Source organism: Mus caroli, unplaced genomic scaffold (assembly GCF_978045245.1).
Source record: "Mus caroli unplaced genomic scaffold, Mus_caroli_1 scaffold_1, whole genome shotgun sequence".
In the NCBI taxonomy this organism is placed as follows: domain Eukaryota; kingdom Metazoa; phylum Chordata; class Mammalia; order Rodentia; family Muridae; genus Mus; species Mus caroli.
Window position 1 is genome coordinate 160,699,478 of NW_028227256.1, and position 14,181 is coordinate 160,713,658.

General features: G+C 40.3%; 2 protein-coding genes across 16 annotated transcripts in view; one reads left to right on the forward strand and one right to left on the reverse strand.

The window, feature by feature from the left end:
- The window catches only part of LOC110301903 (uncharacterized), a 57,805-nt gene that overhangs the window by 40,914 nt on the left and 2,710 nt on the right, over positions 1–14,181 (forward strand). For 6 of the 15 annotated variants that reach the window (XR_015048087.1, XR_015048088.1, XR_015048079.1 and 3 more), the window contains one exon: positions 6,701–6,940. The exons of 5 other annotated variants lie outside the window; for them this stretch is intronic. Coding sequence is in view for 1 of the 10 variants with exons in the window: in XM_085842535.1 (XP_085698661.1) it covers positions 73–203 (131 nt within the window). In the remaining 9 variants the exon portion in view is untranslated. Of the gene's footprint in view, positions 1–72; positions 204–6,700; positions 6,941–14,181 lie in introns of all 15 variants that reach the window. 4 more of the 15 variants (XR_015048080.1, XR_003835458.2, XR_015048084.1 and 1 more) reach the window with 2 other exon arrangements.
- The window catches only part of Mroh9 (maestro heat like repeat family member 9), a 51,883-nt gene continuing 44,276 nt past the window's right edge, over positions 6,575–14,181 (reverse strand). The window contains exons 20-21 of the mRNA XM_021172577.3: positions 8,454–8,516; positions 6,575–6,888 (exon numbers count right to left, since the gene is read on the reverse strand). Coding sequence (XP_021028236.1) covers positions 6,575–6,888; positions 8,454–8,516 — 377 coding nt within the window. The remainder of the gene's footprint in view (positions 6,889–8,453; positions 8,517–14,181) is intronic.

Consider the following 14,181-nt stretch of genomic DNA (forward strand, 5'->3'; position numbering starts at 1 on the left):
TTTAAGGGATTTTTGTGCTTCCTCTTTAATGTCTTCTACCTGTTTACCAGTGTTCTTTTGTATTTCTTTAAGTGTGTTATTAAAGTCCTTCTTGATGTCCTCTACCATCATCGTGAGATATCCTTTTAGAACCGGGTCTAGCTTTTTCGGTGTGTTGGGGTGCCCTGGACTGGGCGAAGTGGGAGTGCTGGGTTCTGATGAAGGTGAGTGGTCTTGGTTTCTGTTAGTAAGATTATTACGTTTACCTTTCGCCATCTGGTAATCTCTGGGGTTAGTTGTTATTGTTGTCACTGTTTAAAGATTGGAGCAGAAGCTGTGTTCCACTCACCCGAAGTCTCAAAATCCTGTGGCGGGTGTCGTGGGTAGCTGGCGGGTGTCAGCCGACCCTGTGCTCTAGCTACCCCGGTGCTGGTCAGGCTGGAAGAGGCCTGTGGCCCTACTCAGGCCGGTTTTCTGCTTCCCTAAGTAATGCAGTCTCAGGTCCCTCGCGCAATTGGATTGGAGCAGAAGCTGTGTTCCACTCACCAGAAGTCTTAAGATCCTGTGGCGGGTGTTGTGGGTAGCTGGCGAGTGTCAGCCGACCCTGCGCCCTAGCTACCCAGGTGCTGTTCTGACCGGAAGAGGCTTGTGGCCCTACTCCTTGTTACACATTCTTGCTGGCATGTGCTGTCACTTGAGTTTTTTATATTAGCCACTCTGAGGTGTATAAAAAAACTTATTTCAGAGTCTAAATTTGATTTACATTTCCCTGATAACTAAGGATGTTGAACATTTTAAAAAGTGCTTCTGGAACGGGTGGTGGTGGCGCACACCTTTAATCCCAGCACTTGGGAGGCAGAAGCAGGTGGATTTCTGAGTTCGAGGCTAGCCTGTTCTACAAAGTGAGTTCCAGGACAGCCAGAGTTATACAGAGAAACCCTGTCTCGAAAAACCAAAAAAAAAAAAAAAAAAAAAAAAAAAAGAAAGAAAGAAAGAAAGAAAAAGTGCTTCTGGGCCATTAGAGATTCCTGTGTTGAGAATTTTCTGTTTAGATCTTTGCCCTGTGTTAAAAATTGGGTTATTTGGTTTGGTGACATTTCATTTATTCCATTCTTTTTGATATCAGTCTTCTGTCAAATGTGGGGTTGGTGAAAACCTTTTCCCATTCTGTAGGTTGCAGTTTTGCCCTTTTGACAGTATCCTTTGCCTTAAAGAAGCTTTTCCATTTCATGAGGACCCATTTATTAATTGTTGATCTTAGTGTCTGAGCTGTTGTTCTTTTAGGAATTTGTCTCCTGTATCAATGAGTTCAGGACTATTCCCCACTTTCTCTTCTATCAGACTTAATGTATATAATTTTATGTTAAAATCTTTGATCTACTCAGATTTAGTTTTATGCAGGGTGATAAATGGGGATCTATTTCCATTCTTCCACATGCAGATGTCCAGTTAGACCAGCACCATTTGTTGTGGATTCTTTTTTCCATTGTATAATTTAGGTTCTTGGTCAAAAATTAAGTGTCCATTGTTGTGTAGATTTACTTCTGGATCTTCAATGTGATTCCATTGATCAGACAGTCTTGTTTTTATGCCAGTACCATTCAGTTTTTATTAATATTTTTCTGTACTAAAGCTTGAGATCAGGGATGTTAATACCTTTAGAAGTTCCTTATTGTACAGGATTGTTTTAGAGATCCTATTTTTTCCATATGAAGTTGAGTATTTTTTTTAATTAGCTATTTATTTCATTTACATTTCCAATGCTATCCCAAAAGTCCCCCACACGTTCCCCACTCACTCCCCCACCCACCCACTCCCACTTCTTGGCACTGGCGTTCCCATGTACTGAGGCATATAAAATTTGCATGACCAATGAAGATCCAGAAATGAACCCACACACCTATGGTCACTTGATCTTTGACAAAGGTGCAAAAACCACCCAGTGGAAAAAAGACAGCATCTTCAACAAATGGTGCCGGCAAAACTGGCGGTTATCATGTAGAAGAATGAGAATTGATCCATTCCTATCTCCTTGTACTAAGGTCAAATCTAAGTGGATTAAGGAACTCCACATAAAACCAGAGACACTGAAACTTATTGAGGAGAAAGTAGGGAAAACCCTTGAAGATATGGGTACAGGGGAAAAATTCCTGAATAGAACAGTAATGGCTTGTGCTGTAAGATCGAGAATTGACAAATGGGACCTCATGAAACTGCAAAGCTTCTGTAAGGCAAAAGACACGGTAAATAAGACAAAAAGGCCACCAACAGATTGGGAAAGGATCTTTACCTATCCTAAATCAGATAGGGTACTAATATCCAATATATATAAGGAACTCAAGAAGGTGGACTCCAGAAAATCAAATAACCCCATTAAAAAATGGAGCTCAGAGCTGAACAAAGAATTCTCACCTGAGGAATACCGAATGGCAGAGAAACACCTGAAAAAATGTTCAAAATCCTTAATCATCAGGGAAATGCAAATCAAAACAACCCTGAGATTCCACCTCACACCAGTCAGAATGGCTAAGATCAAAAATTCAGGTGACAGCAGATGCTGGCGAGGATGTGGAGAAAGAGGAACACTCCTCCATTGTTGGTGGGATTGCAAGCTTGTACAACCACTCTGGAAATCAGTCTGGCGGTTCCTCATAAAACTGGACATAGTACTACCGGAGGATCCAGCAATACCTCTCCTGAGCATATATCCAGAAGATGTTCCAACCGGTAAGAGGACACATGCTCCACTATGTTCATAGCAACGTTATTTATAATAGCCAGAAGCTGGAAAGAACCCAGATGCCCCTCAACAGAGGAATGGATACAGACAATGTGGTACATTTACACAATGGAGTACTACTCAGCTATTAAAAAGAATGAATTTATGAAATTCCTAGGCAAATGGATGGACCTGGAGGGCATCATCCTGAGTGAGGTAACCCAATCACAAAGCAACTCACACAATATGTACTCACTGATAAATGGATATTAGCCCAGAAACTTAGGATACCCAAGATATAAGATACAATTTGCTAAACGCATGAAACTCAAGAAGAATGAAGACCAAAGTGTGGACACTTTGCCCCTTCTTAGAATTGGGAACTAAACACCCATGGAAGGAGTTACAGAGACAAAGTTTGGAGCTGTGTTGAAAGGATGGACCATCTAGAGCCTGCCATATCCAGGGTTCCATCCCATAATCAGCTTCTAAATATGGACACCATTCCATACACTAGCAAGATTTTGCTGAATGGACCCAGATATAGCTGTTTCTTGTGAGACTATGCCAACGCCTAGCAAACACAGAAGTGGATGCTCACAGTCAGCTATTGGATGGATCACAGGGCCCCCAATGGAGGAGCTAGAGAAAGTACCCAAGGAGCTAAAGAGATCTGCAACCCTATAGGTAGAACAACATTATGAACTAACCAGTACCCTGGAGCTCTTGACTCTAGCTGCATATGTATCAAAAGATGGCTTAATCGGCCATCACTGGAAAGAGAGGCCCATTGGACTTGTAAACTTTATGTGCACCAGTACAGGGGAACGCCAGGGCCAAAAAGTGGGAGTGGGTGGGTAGGGGAGTGCGGGGGAAGGGTATGGGGGACTTTTGGGATAGCATTGGAAATGTAAATGAGGAAAATACCTAATAAAAAGTATTAAAAAATTAGATATTTCCCTTATTAACGTTTTCTGTATCTATTCCTCTCTTGAGGGACATCTGGGTTCTTTCCAGAACCTGGCTATTATAAATAAGGCTTTGATGAACATAGTGGAGCATGTGTCCTTATTACATGTTGGAGCATCTTCTGGGTACATGCCCAGCAGTGGTATTAGTAGGTTCTCAGGTAGTACTTTGTTCAGTTTTCTGAAGAGCCACCAAACTGATTTCCAGAGTGGTTGTACAAGCTTGCAATCCTACCAGCAATGGAGGAGTGTTCCTCTTTGCCCACATCCTTGGCAGCATCTGTTGTCATCTTAGTTTTTGATCTTAGCCATTCTGAATGGTATGAGGTGGAATCTCAGGGTTATTTTGATTTACATTTCCCTGATGACTAAGGATGTTGAACATTTCTTTAGGTGCTTCTTGGCCATTCAAGTTTCCTCAGTTGAAAATTCTCTGTTTAGCTCTGTTCCCCATATTTTTTAAGCTAATAAAATTTATTCTAAAATATACAACCCAGTATTGATATTTATTTTAAGTCATCAAATTAATTTATAATAGTTAAATGCCTCTTAAATATACATGATAACTTCTGAAGCCAAACGTAATACACACTCAACCAGTTTTTAAAATCTATTTGGAATATTAAAAAAAAATATTTTATAAAGTCCTCTATGAAAGGAAATTGTGACAAGTTCCTGATTAGATAGCAACTGCTCCATCTCCAAGGGAGAATACTCAGCATAACTGTGGCTTCATAGACTGAACTGGGTAGTCTTCCTTCTGTTTCTGTTTTGTGGAATAGTTTGAAGAGTATTGATATTAGGTCTTCTTTGAAGGTCTGATAGAATTATGCACTAAACACATCTGGTTCTGGGCTTTTTTGGTTAGGAGACTTTTATTGACTGCTTCTATTTCTCTAGGGGTTGTGGGACCATTCAGATGGTTTATCTGATCCTGATTTCATTTTGGCATTTGGTATCTGCTAAGAAAATTATCCATTTCATCCAGGTTTTCCAGTTTTGTTGAGTATAGGCTTTTGTAGTAGGATCTGATTTTTTTTTTGCATTTCCTCCATTTCTGTTTTTATATCTCCCTATATCACCACTAATTCCTGTGGAGGGAACAATTGCCAAGATGGAGGCACCTGCCATGAAGACCCTGAGCACACTATTTGTATCTTCTCTGCTGGATATACTGGAAGGTTCTGTGAGACAGATTACAAAGAGTGTGCTTCTAAGCCCTTGCCAAAATGGGGCTGCGTACCACGATGTAATCGAAGGCTAGTCCTGCTTCTGTGTGCTTGGATTCCAAGGCAGACATTGTGACTTGGAAGAGGATGAATGTGTTTCTTATCCCTGCATAAATAAGGCTATATGCCCACGAGACAGGAAGATGCATGTGTGTTTGTCCTCAAGTGTATTCTGGTGTGAACTATCAGTTAGAAACTGATGAATGTGGATCCCAGCCATGTCAGATGCTCTTGGGGGCTCACATCCGTGACTATGCACCTGAATTCCTTAGAGACCATTGTGAATTCAAATTTGATGAATGTGCCCGTCAGCCATATTCCCATGGAGGGCTATGTGTTTATGGAGGAAACAATTCTCACTGTGTCTGCATAGGTAGTAGATTCACAGGGTCACACTGTGAGTCTCTGATGCCTCATTGTTGGTCAAAGCCTTGTCACAATGATTTGAAGACACTGTTGACAGGTACATATGTTACTCCTAGCCTGGATACACAGATTCTGTGGGTGACATGACTATAGATAAATGCAATCTCTGCCAATTGGGGGTGGGTGGGAAAGAATGTACTGTGCTGTCCTCAGAAGATCTATATGGTAGCCTGCCTTCCTCTTTCAACTATCTTGGAGTCTCAGGCTATGTTTATATTTGTCAGCCTGGACTCAGAGGCAGGAGAATAACTTCTCTGGAAGGCTTCACTCAGCAGCTGACCAAAACAGGCACAGAGACCCACAGCCAAACATTAGACAGAGCTTGGGAAATCTTGTGGAAGAGTTGGGGGAAAGAATTGAGGAACCCAAAACTCCAGAAAACCAACAGAGTCAACTAACCTGGGCCAATGGGGGCTTTCTTAGACTGATCCACCAACCCAAGAGCATACAAGGGCTGGGCTTAGGTTATCCACACATATTTAGCAGAGATGAAGTTTGGTCTTCATGCATGTGTTCTGCCAACAACTATAGTCAGGACTTACCCTGACTGTGTTGCCTGCCTGTGGATCTTGTTCCCCTAATTCGACTCTCTTGTCTATCCTCAGTGGGAAAGGGTGTACCTAGTTCTGCAGTGACTTGAGGTACCAGGGTGGGTTGGCTCCCAGGAGGAACCTCCCCCTTCTCAGAGGTGAAGGGAAGGGGGTAGGGTGAGAGGCCATGTAAGGAGGGCACTGGTAGGTGAGGGGGTGCTGAAATTGAGTTGTAAAGTGAATGAATTAATGAGGGAAGAAGAGATTATATTTAAGGTCATTTTCTTGTGCTTCAGGTGGGGTCCAGATGTGGGGTGCAGTTTAAGACTACTGGGTGTGCTTAAAGGGGACTTGTTTGGCAAGGGCTTGGGGTAGGGTCTTGCCTGGTTGTCTCTGGTAGAAAGCAGGTGGAGTTGTGACTTGGAAAATGAAGCACTGAGGATGGTACTGAGAGATATTTTCAATCAGGATGTTAGGACAAGACAGCAGCAGTGCCCACCCACTTTGATTAAGAAAACATAAAAGTGCACCTTAGGTTTACCAGTGTTGTATGATATAGTTTTGCTCATTGCCAGACAGGTGGTAGAATGTTCAGATTTATATATTTTAATAGAAAATTAAAAGGATTAGTGATAACTTTTAATATTCTTCAGAAAAAGGATTTAAATACAGACTGAGGTTATTAAGAGGCAAGGGACATGTGCTTCTTTTTAAAGAAAATGTTCAAACTGTATATACGGCTTCATTGAAATAATTTTCCTTAGTGACTCTGTATGGCTTTTCAGATTTCTCTAAATTGGACACTATCAGACTATCTTCTTTAATGATTTCTGTTTCGTTCCCTTCCAGGGTTATAATATTGGCCACATCATAAATGAGCTTCAATTTTTTGGTTCGGAACATCTTAACCCATTTTCGGAAGGTTTGTTTGATGGTTGAAGAGGACATTCGATTGGCTATTTCTTTAAAAAGTTTACGGGTTTTCGCTGCCAACTCCTTGATCAGAGGGTCTTCCACCCGGGTCAATCGTTCAATAACTGCAACAGCAGAGGGGTCCTTAGTTCAAGGTCTAGCTAATTTCAAGCAACAGTAAGTCTAAGCAATCACATTTTTAGCAGTCATTTTCCCCTGTATTCTCCCCTCTGTAACTCTTTCCTACCATGCTCTTTACTTGAGCAATATTAAAGAAAAACAAAATAGTTACCAAATTTATGGCAAACATATGTGCCAAGCATTCTGCTCAGTTTCATAAGGAAAGACTCACATATATTGTATTGATGATAGTCATGGAAAACATTGGAATAAGTCCAAGTGATTATTAATAGAAAACTGATTAAAATTAAGGTTATTATATAATAAAGTAACACATGCATTTTACTATAAGGAGGTAATGGCATAGTCATTGGAATGAAAATACGCTTATGATAAGCACCCTTGAACTTATAACTATCCTTCTGCTTCAACCTTCCAAGTGCTGGGACTACAGGGTGAACATTATTATTTTATCAGAAAAAGATCTGAAGAATTAAGGGAGAAGTGTAGTGCTCAGCATTTAGCAGGTAGTCAGAAGTGTTGAATGAATGAAAGTGACTGAACGGATGATAATAATGTGTCAAGTGGAAACAATGCATCAACTGAATCCTGGGTAGGAAACACTAACAAGGGAGGAAACTGTATGAGTAGAGTGACCAAGTTCATGGGAAATTCAAACTCATGAACTTCTAGTAGTGCTGTTGAAATTTCTCTGAATAATAGGTGATGCAGAAAGGGATAGACAGACAGACAGACACACACACACACAGAGAGAGAGAGAGAGAGAGAGAGAGAGAGAGAGAGAGAGAGAGAGAGAGAGAGAGGAGAGAGAGAGGTGAGAAGCAGAAAGCTACCCAGCAATTTCCTTTATTTTTGTCTTAGATTTATTTTATTTTATGTCTATGAATGATGTGCCCAAGTGTAGATGGTTGTGAGCCATTATGTTGGTGTTGGTAGTTGAACTTTGGTGCTCTGCAATAACACCTGCTTCTTACTGCTGATGGATCATCTCTCCAGTCTCCCTGCCAGCAACTATTTTCTAATAGGGCAGTAGAGAGATGCTAAGAGAGAACCATGGCCAGGATCCAAGCCAGTTGAAAGAATAACACTACCCTTCTTCTTCCCATCCCCCCTCTTAATGCAATTTTTGTTAGGATCCACTAGAATCTAAAATCCACAAGGAAAGAGCCTACTTGATTTACTAGAGGAACCCAACAAGTGCATGGTGCTATTACATAGGATATGTTGAAACAAAGTTTTCAGGATGTATGAGTGAATGACTCCTGAACTTTCAATAACTTCTCAAGGCTCTAGCATGATCATTAGATTTCAGATAATAAATGGCATAAATTTGGCGACTGAAATAGAGACAGAGAGATTGAATAGGGAGAGAGAGAGAGAGAAAATATATAATGTCCCATTAACCTAGTCCCTCTACTGATTTGTTCCTAATCATAAACCTACTGCCAACCAATTTCCATACTGTAACCCTTATATAGAGCTATTATTTAATTAGAATCAAAATAGTGATGAATTTTTTTGGATTGATACATGAAAACTTCAATCTTACCCTCAATCATGATGTCAATTTCATCTCTGAGTAGTAAATGTTCTCCTGATTTCCCCAAGTACCCTATTGGTAAGATATAAGCAAAGTTAAACCAAATTAAACTATCAAGTACTATCAAGACAAAAACTATCAAGACAACATTTCTCTTGTTATCTTGCTACATATCTTAGAGTCTCATTAAACTATATTTTAGTGATTTCACACAATTATTATTTAATGAGAAATCAAAGTTTATGTATGAAGAATGTCCACAAAGTGAGCACACTGCAGCTATCATGTAGGTTCATGTCCCACAAGCATTCAACAAGCCTTTTGAAAGTTCCTTCACATTTGTACAGAAATGTGTATGTTCCTTCACACAGAATGTATTTTGAAGCTCTATTATCTTCATTCAGCATATTTTTGTGAAATGTATTCATGTTCTTTCCTGTTACAGTAGCACATGTGTATCCAGTGTTACATGCAGCGTAGAGATTTCTTTTCTTTTCTTTTTTTTTTTTTTTTGGAGACTAAAGGGTTTATTATGCTTACACTTCTACATTGCTGTTCACCAAAGGAACCTGAAGGCTCATGCAAAGGCCATGGAGGGTTGCTGCTTACTACCTTGGTCACCATGACTTGTTCAGCCTGCTTAATTTTTTTTCTAGTTTTCTTTTTTTATTATTAGGTATCTTCATTTACATTTCCAATGCTATCCTAGAAGTCCCCTTAACCACACCCCCATCCCCCCACCCTACTCCCACTTCTTGGTCTTGGCATTCCCCTGTAATGAGGCATATAAAGTTTGCACGACCAATGGGCCTCTCTTTCCACTGATGGCTGACTAGGCCATCTTCTGATACATATGCAGCTAGAGACATGAACTCTGGGGGGTACTGGTTAGTTCATATTGTTGTTCCACCTATAAGGTTGCAGGTCCCTTAAGCTCCTTGGTTACTTTCTCTAGCTCCTCCATTGGGGGCCCTGTGATCCATCCAATAGCTGACTGTGAGCATCCACTTCTGTGTTTGCTAGGTCCCGGCATAGTCTCACAAGAGACAGCTATATCTGGATCCTTTCAGCAAAATCTTGCTAGTGTATGCAATGGTGTCAGCGTTTGGAAGCTGATTATGGGATGGATCCCTGAGTATGGCAGTTTCTAGATGGTCCATCCTTTTGTCTCAGCTCCAAACTTTGTCTCTGTAACTCCTTCCATGGGTGTTTTGTTCCCAATTCTAAGAAGGGGCAAAATGTCCACACTTTGGTCTTTGTTCTTCTTGAGTTTCATGTGTTTTGCAAATTGTATCTTATATCTTGGGTATTCAAAGTTTCTGGGCTAGTATCCACTTATCAGTGAGTATATATGATGTGAGTTCCTTTGTGATTGGATTACCTCACTCAGGATGATGCCCTCCAGGTCCATCCATTTGCCTAAGAATTTCATAAATTCATACTTTTTAATAGCTGAGTAGTACTCCATTGTGTAAATGTAAAACATTTTCTGTATCCATTCCTCTGTTGAGGGGCATCTGGGTTCTTTCCAGCTTCTGGCTATTATAAATAAGGCTGCTATGAACATAGTGGAGCATGTGTCTTCCTTACCAGTTGGCATATATCTTCTGGATATATGCCCAGGAGAGGTATTACTGTATCTTCTGGTAGTACTATGTCCAATTTTCTGAGGAACTGCCAGAATGATTTCCAGAGTGGTTGTACAAGCTTGCAATCCCACCAACAATGGAGGAGTGTTCCTCTTTCTCCACATCCTCGCCAGCATTTGCTGTCACCTGAATTTTTGATCTTAGCCATTCTGACTGGTGTGAAGTGGAAATAGAAGCAGAAGGTACTCTACCCAATTCATTCTATGAAGCCACAATTACTCTGATACCTAAACCACAGAAAGACCCAACAAAGATAGAGAACTTCAGACCAATTTCCCTTATGAATATCGATGCAAAAATACTCAATAAAATTCTCACTAACTGAATCCAGAAACACATCAAACCTATCATCCATCCTGACCAAATAGGTTTCATTCCAGGGATGCAGGGATGGTTTAATATACAGAAATCCATCAATGTAATCCACTATATAAACAAACTCAAAGACCAAAACCACTATATCATAAATGTTGAGAAAGCATTTGACAAAATCCAACACCCATTCTGATAAAAGTCTTGGAAAAATCAGGAATTCAAGGCCCATACCTAAACATAATAAAAGCAATCTACAGCAAACTAGTAGCCAACATCAAAGTAAATGGTGAGAAGCTGGAAGCAATCCCACTAAAATCAGGGACTAGACAAGGCTGCCCACTTTCTCCCTACCTATTCAACATTGTACTTGAAGTCCTAGCTAGAGCAATTCAACAACAAAAGGAGATCAAGGGGATACAAATTGGAAAAGAAGTCAAAATATCACTTTTTGCAGATCATATGAGAGTATATATAAGTGACCCTAAAAATTCTACCAGAGAACTCCTAAACCTGATAAACAGCTTCAATGAAGTAGCTGGATATAAAATTAACTCAAACAAGTCAATGGCCTTTCTCTACACAAAGGATAAACAGGCTGAGAAAGAAATTAGGGAAACAACACCCTTCTCAATAGTCACAAACAACATAAAATACCTTTAATTTCTTTTCTGAAGAAAGAAATTAAAGAAGATCTCAGAAGATGGAAAGATCTCCTATGCTCATGGATTGGCAGGATCAATATAGTAAAAATAGCTATCTTGCCAAAAGCAATCTACAGATTCAATGCAATCCCCATCAAAATTCCAGCTCAATTCTTCAATGAATTAGAAAGGGCAATCTGCAAATTTATCTGGAGTAAAGATTTCTTAAAACAGCAGGTCTATTGGCTTGTTTTGTTTACATATCATCTATAATCAACTGCTCTAGTTGGTGGTGGGAACTGGGAGTATGGAGCCAAGGACCAAACTCTCATGTAATAGCCAACTTTATTCAGAGCAACAGACAAGTTACACTCTGAGAGTTAAAAAGAATCAAATGCAATGGAGTATTATTCTGCTGTCAAAATAGCTAACACCATAATATTTGGATGGAACTTGAAAAAATAATCCTGAGTGACGTAACCCAGTCTCAGGAAGACAAACATGTTATGTACTTACTTATAAGTGGACATTAGCTGTAAAGTAATCATGCTACAATCCACAGAGCCAGAGAGGCTAAGTGCCAAGGAAGTCTCAGGGGGTGGGACTGTGTATGCATGGATCTCACTGGGATGAATGAAAGAGAATAGCTTTTGTTGGTTGTCTGGGGAATGATGTGGATTAGAACAGGTGGAATCAGGTTGAAGGTGGAAAAGAGAGAGTACTGGGACAGATTACTGGCACTGGGATGTGTATGTGTACATTTCAGGGCAAGCTAGAAACCAGTGCAATGTAAACTCCTAGGAATCCATGAGGGTTACCCAGAGAAGACTCCTAGTAATGGGGGGGGGGGGATACAGAACCTGAACTGGCCATCTTTTGGAAATAGGCAAGGCTTCCAATGGAGGGACTGGGACACCAACCCAATCATGAAACCTTTGTCCTGCCTGAAAGGACACCAACCCAATCACAAAACCTTTGTCCTGCCTGAAAGATGTGCAGGGGTAAAGTAAAGATGGTATAGAATTTGTGGTTAACCAATGACTAGTCCAACTTGAGGCTCATGCCATGAGAGGAAGTCCATGGCTGTCACTGGCTGGTAGGACAGGAACCAGTGTCTGGATAGCCCAGAGACCGAAGATAGAACCAGATATGACCTGAAAAAAGTCAATGAAATGATTCTGAGGTAGGCCAGAGACTAGCATAATCATCAGAGAGGCTTCACTCAGCAACTGATGTGAGCAGATGCAGAGAGCCACAGCCAAACATTAGGTGGAGCTCAGACAATCCCATAGATGAGGATGAAGGAGGATTGTCAGAGCCAGAGGGCTCAAGAACACCAAAAGAAAATGGCCCATAGAACCAATTAACCAGAGGACATAAGGGCTCACAGAGACCGAAGCAACAATCAGGGAGTCTGTAAGGGTCTGACCTAGGTCCTTTGCATATATGTTATATTTGTGTGGCTTGGTATTCTTGTAGGACTGCTAATAGTGGGAGTGAGAGGTGTTGTCTCTGACTCTTTTGTTTGCTTTTAGGACCCTTTTATTCCTACTGGGATACCTCATCCAGCCTTGATATGAGGACATGTGCCTAGTCTTATTATAACTTAATATGCCATATTTGGTTGATATCCCTGGGAGACATGCCCTTAGCTTAAGGGAAAGGAGGAGGGGTGGATCTGATGGAGAGGGTAAGTGATGGAGGATACTGGAAGAAGAGGAGGCATGGCAAATATATAAGAGAATAATAAATAAAAATTAAGGAGAATAAAAAGTTGTTTTGTGTGGCCCAGGAATCCATAGTATAGGGGATTATTTTCAGCATTACAATTCATGAAGTGCAGTCTTGATTTAAACTCAAGGCACCATAGCCTTCTACTTCTGTTCCATAGTAAATCAAAATAAACTCAAAGAGTAATAAAGGAAAAAAACCAGTCACATGAGTAAAGTGTACAATCACAAAGGCAAGTCACATATGGCAAAAACATGTTTTTCCTTAGAGGCAAGTAGACAAATAACAATGGCCAGTTGTAATGAATAATTTGAAGTAAACTTCTATCCATAGCTAGGAGGGACACAAAAGCATAAGCCAACAACAATTTTATGGTTTTTTGAAACAATGGAGTTCATAAGACTCATCTTGGCTTCTTGGAGTTTTTGTTACTGTTTGTTTGTTTGTTTTTGTTTTTAAGAATCACACAGAAACCTCCCCAAAGGACTGCATTCTTCACTTAATATAACAAACAAGCTGTCCATGTTCCAGCATGTCCCACCCATGCTCATGCAAGAAGCCCCATTTAAACATCAAAGGTCTTAAAGTAGGAGGCAAGCATGTTGGGAAATGTCTTTCAAGGAGAGATAGATAGGACAGGGTAACAGAGAATGAGGGGATAAATCTCATTATGCACATGCATAAAACTATCAAATTATTAAAAATGGCTATCTTGCTGAAAGCAATCTACAGATTTAATGCAATCCCTATCAAAATTACAACTCAATTCTTCACAGAGTTAGGAAGGGCAATCTGCAAATTCATCTGGAATAACAAAAAAAAAACTAGGATAGCAAAAAATATTCTCAACAATAAAAGAACCTCTGGTGGAATCACTATGCCTGACCTCAAGCTGTGCTACAGAGCAATTGTGATAAAAACTGGATGGTACTGGTACAGCGACAGATAGATAGATCAATGGAATAGAATTGAAGACACAGAAATAAACCCACACACCTATGGTCACTTGATCTTTGACAAAGGAGCTGAAACCATTCAGTGGGAAAAAGACAGCATTTTCAACAAATGGTGCTGGCTCAACTGGCAGTTATAATGTAGAAGAATGCGCATTGATCCATTCTTATCTCCTTGTACAAAGTTCAAGTCTAAGTGGATCAAGGAACTCCACTTAAAACCAGAGACACTGAAACTCATAGAGGAGAAAGTGGGGGAAAACCTCGAAGATATGGGCAGAGGGGGAAAATTCCTGAAGAGAACACCAATGGTTCATGCTGTAAGATTGAGAATCGACAAATGAGACCTCATAAAATTGCAAAGCTTCTTTAAGGCAAAGGACACTGTCAATAAGACAAAAAGGCAACCAACAGATTGGGAAAGGATCTTTACCAATCCTAAATCTGA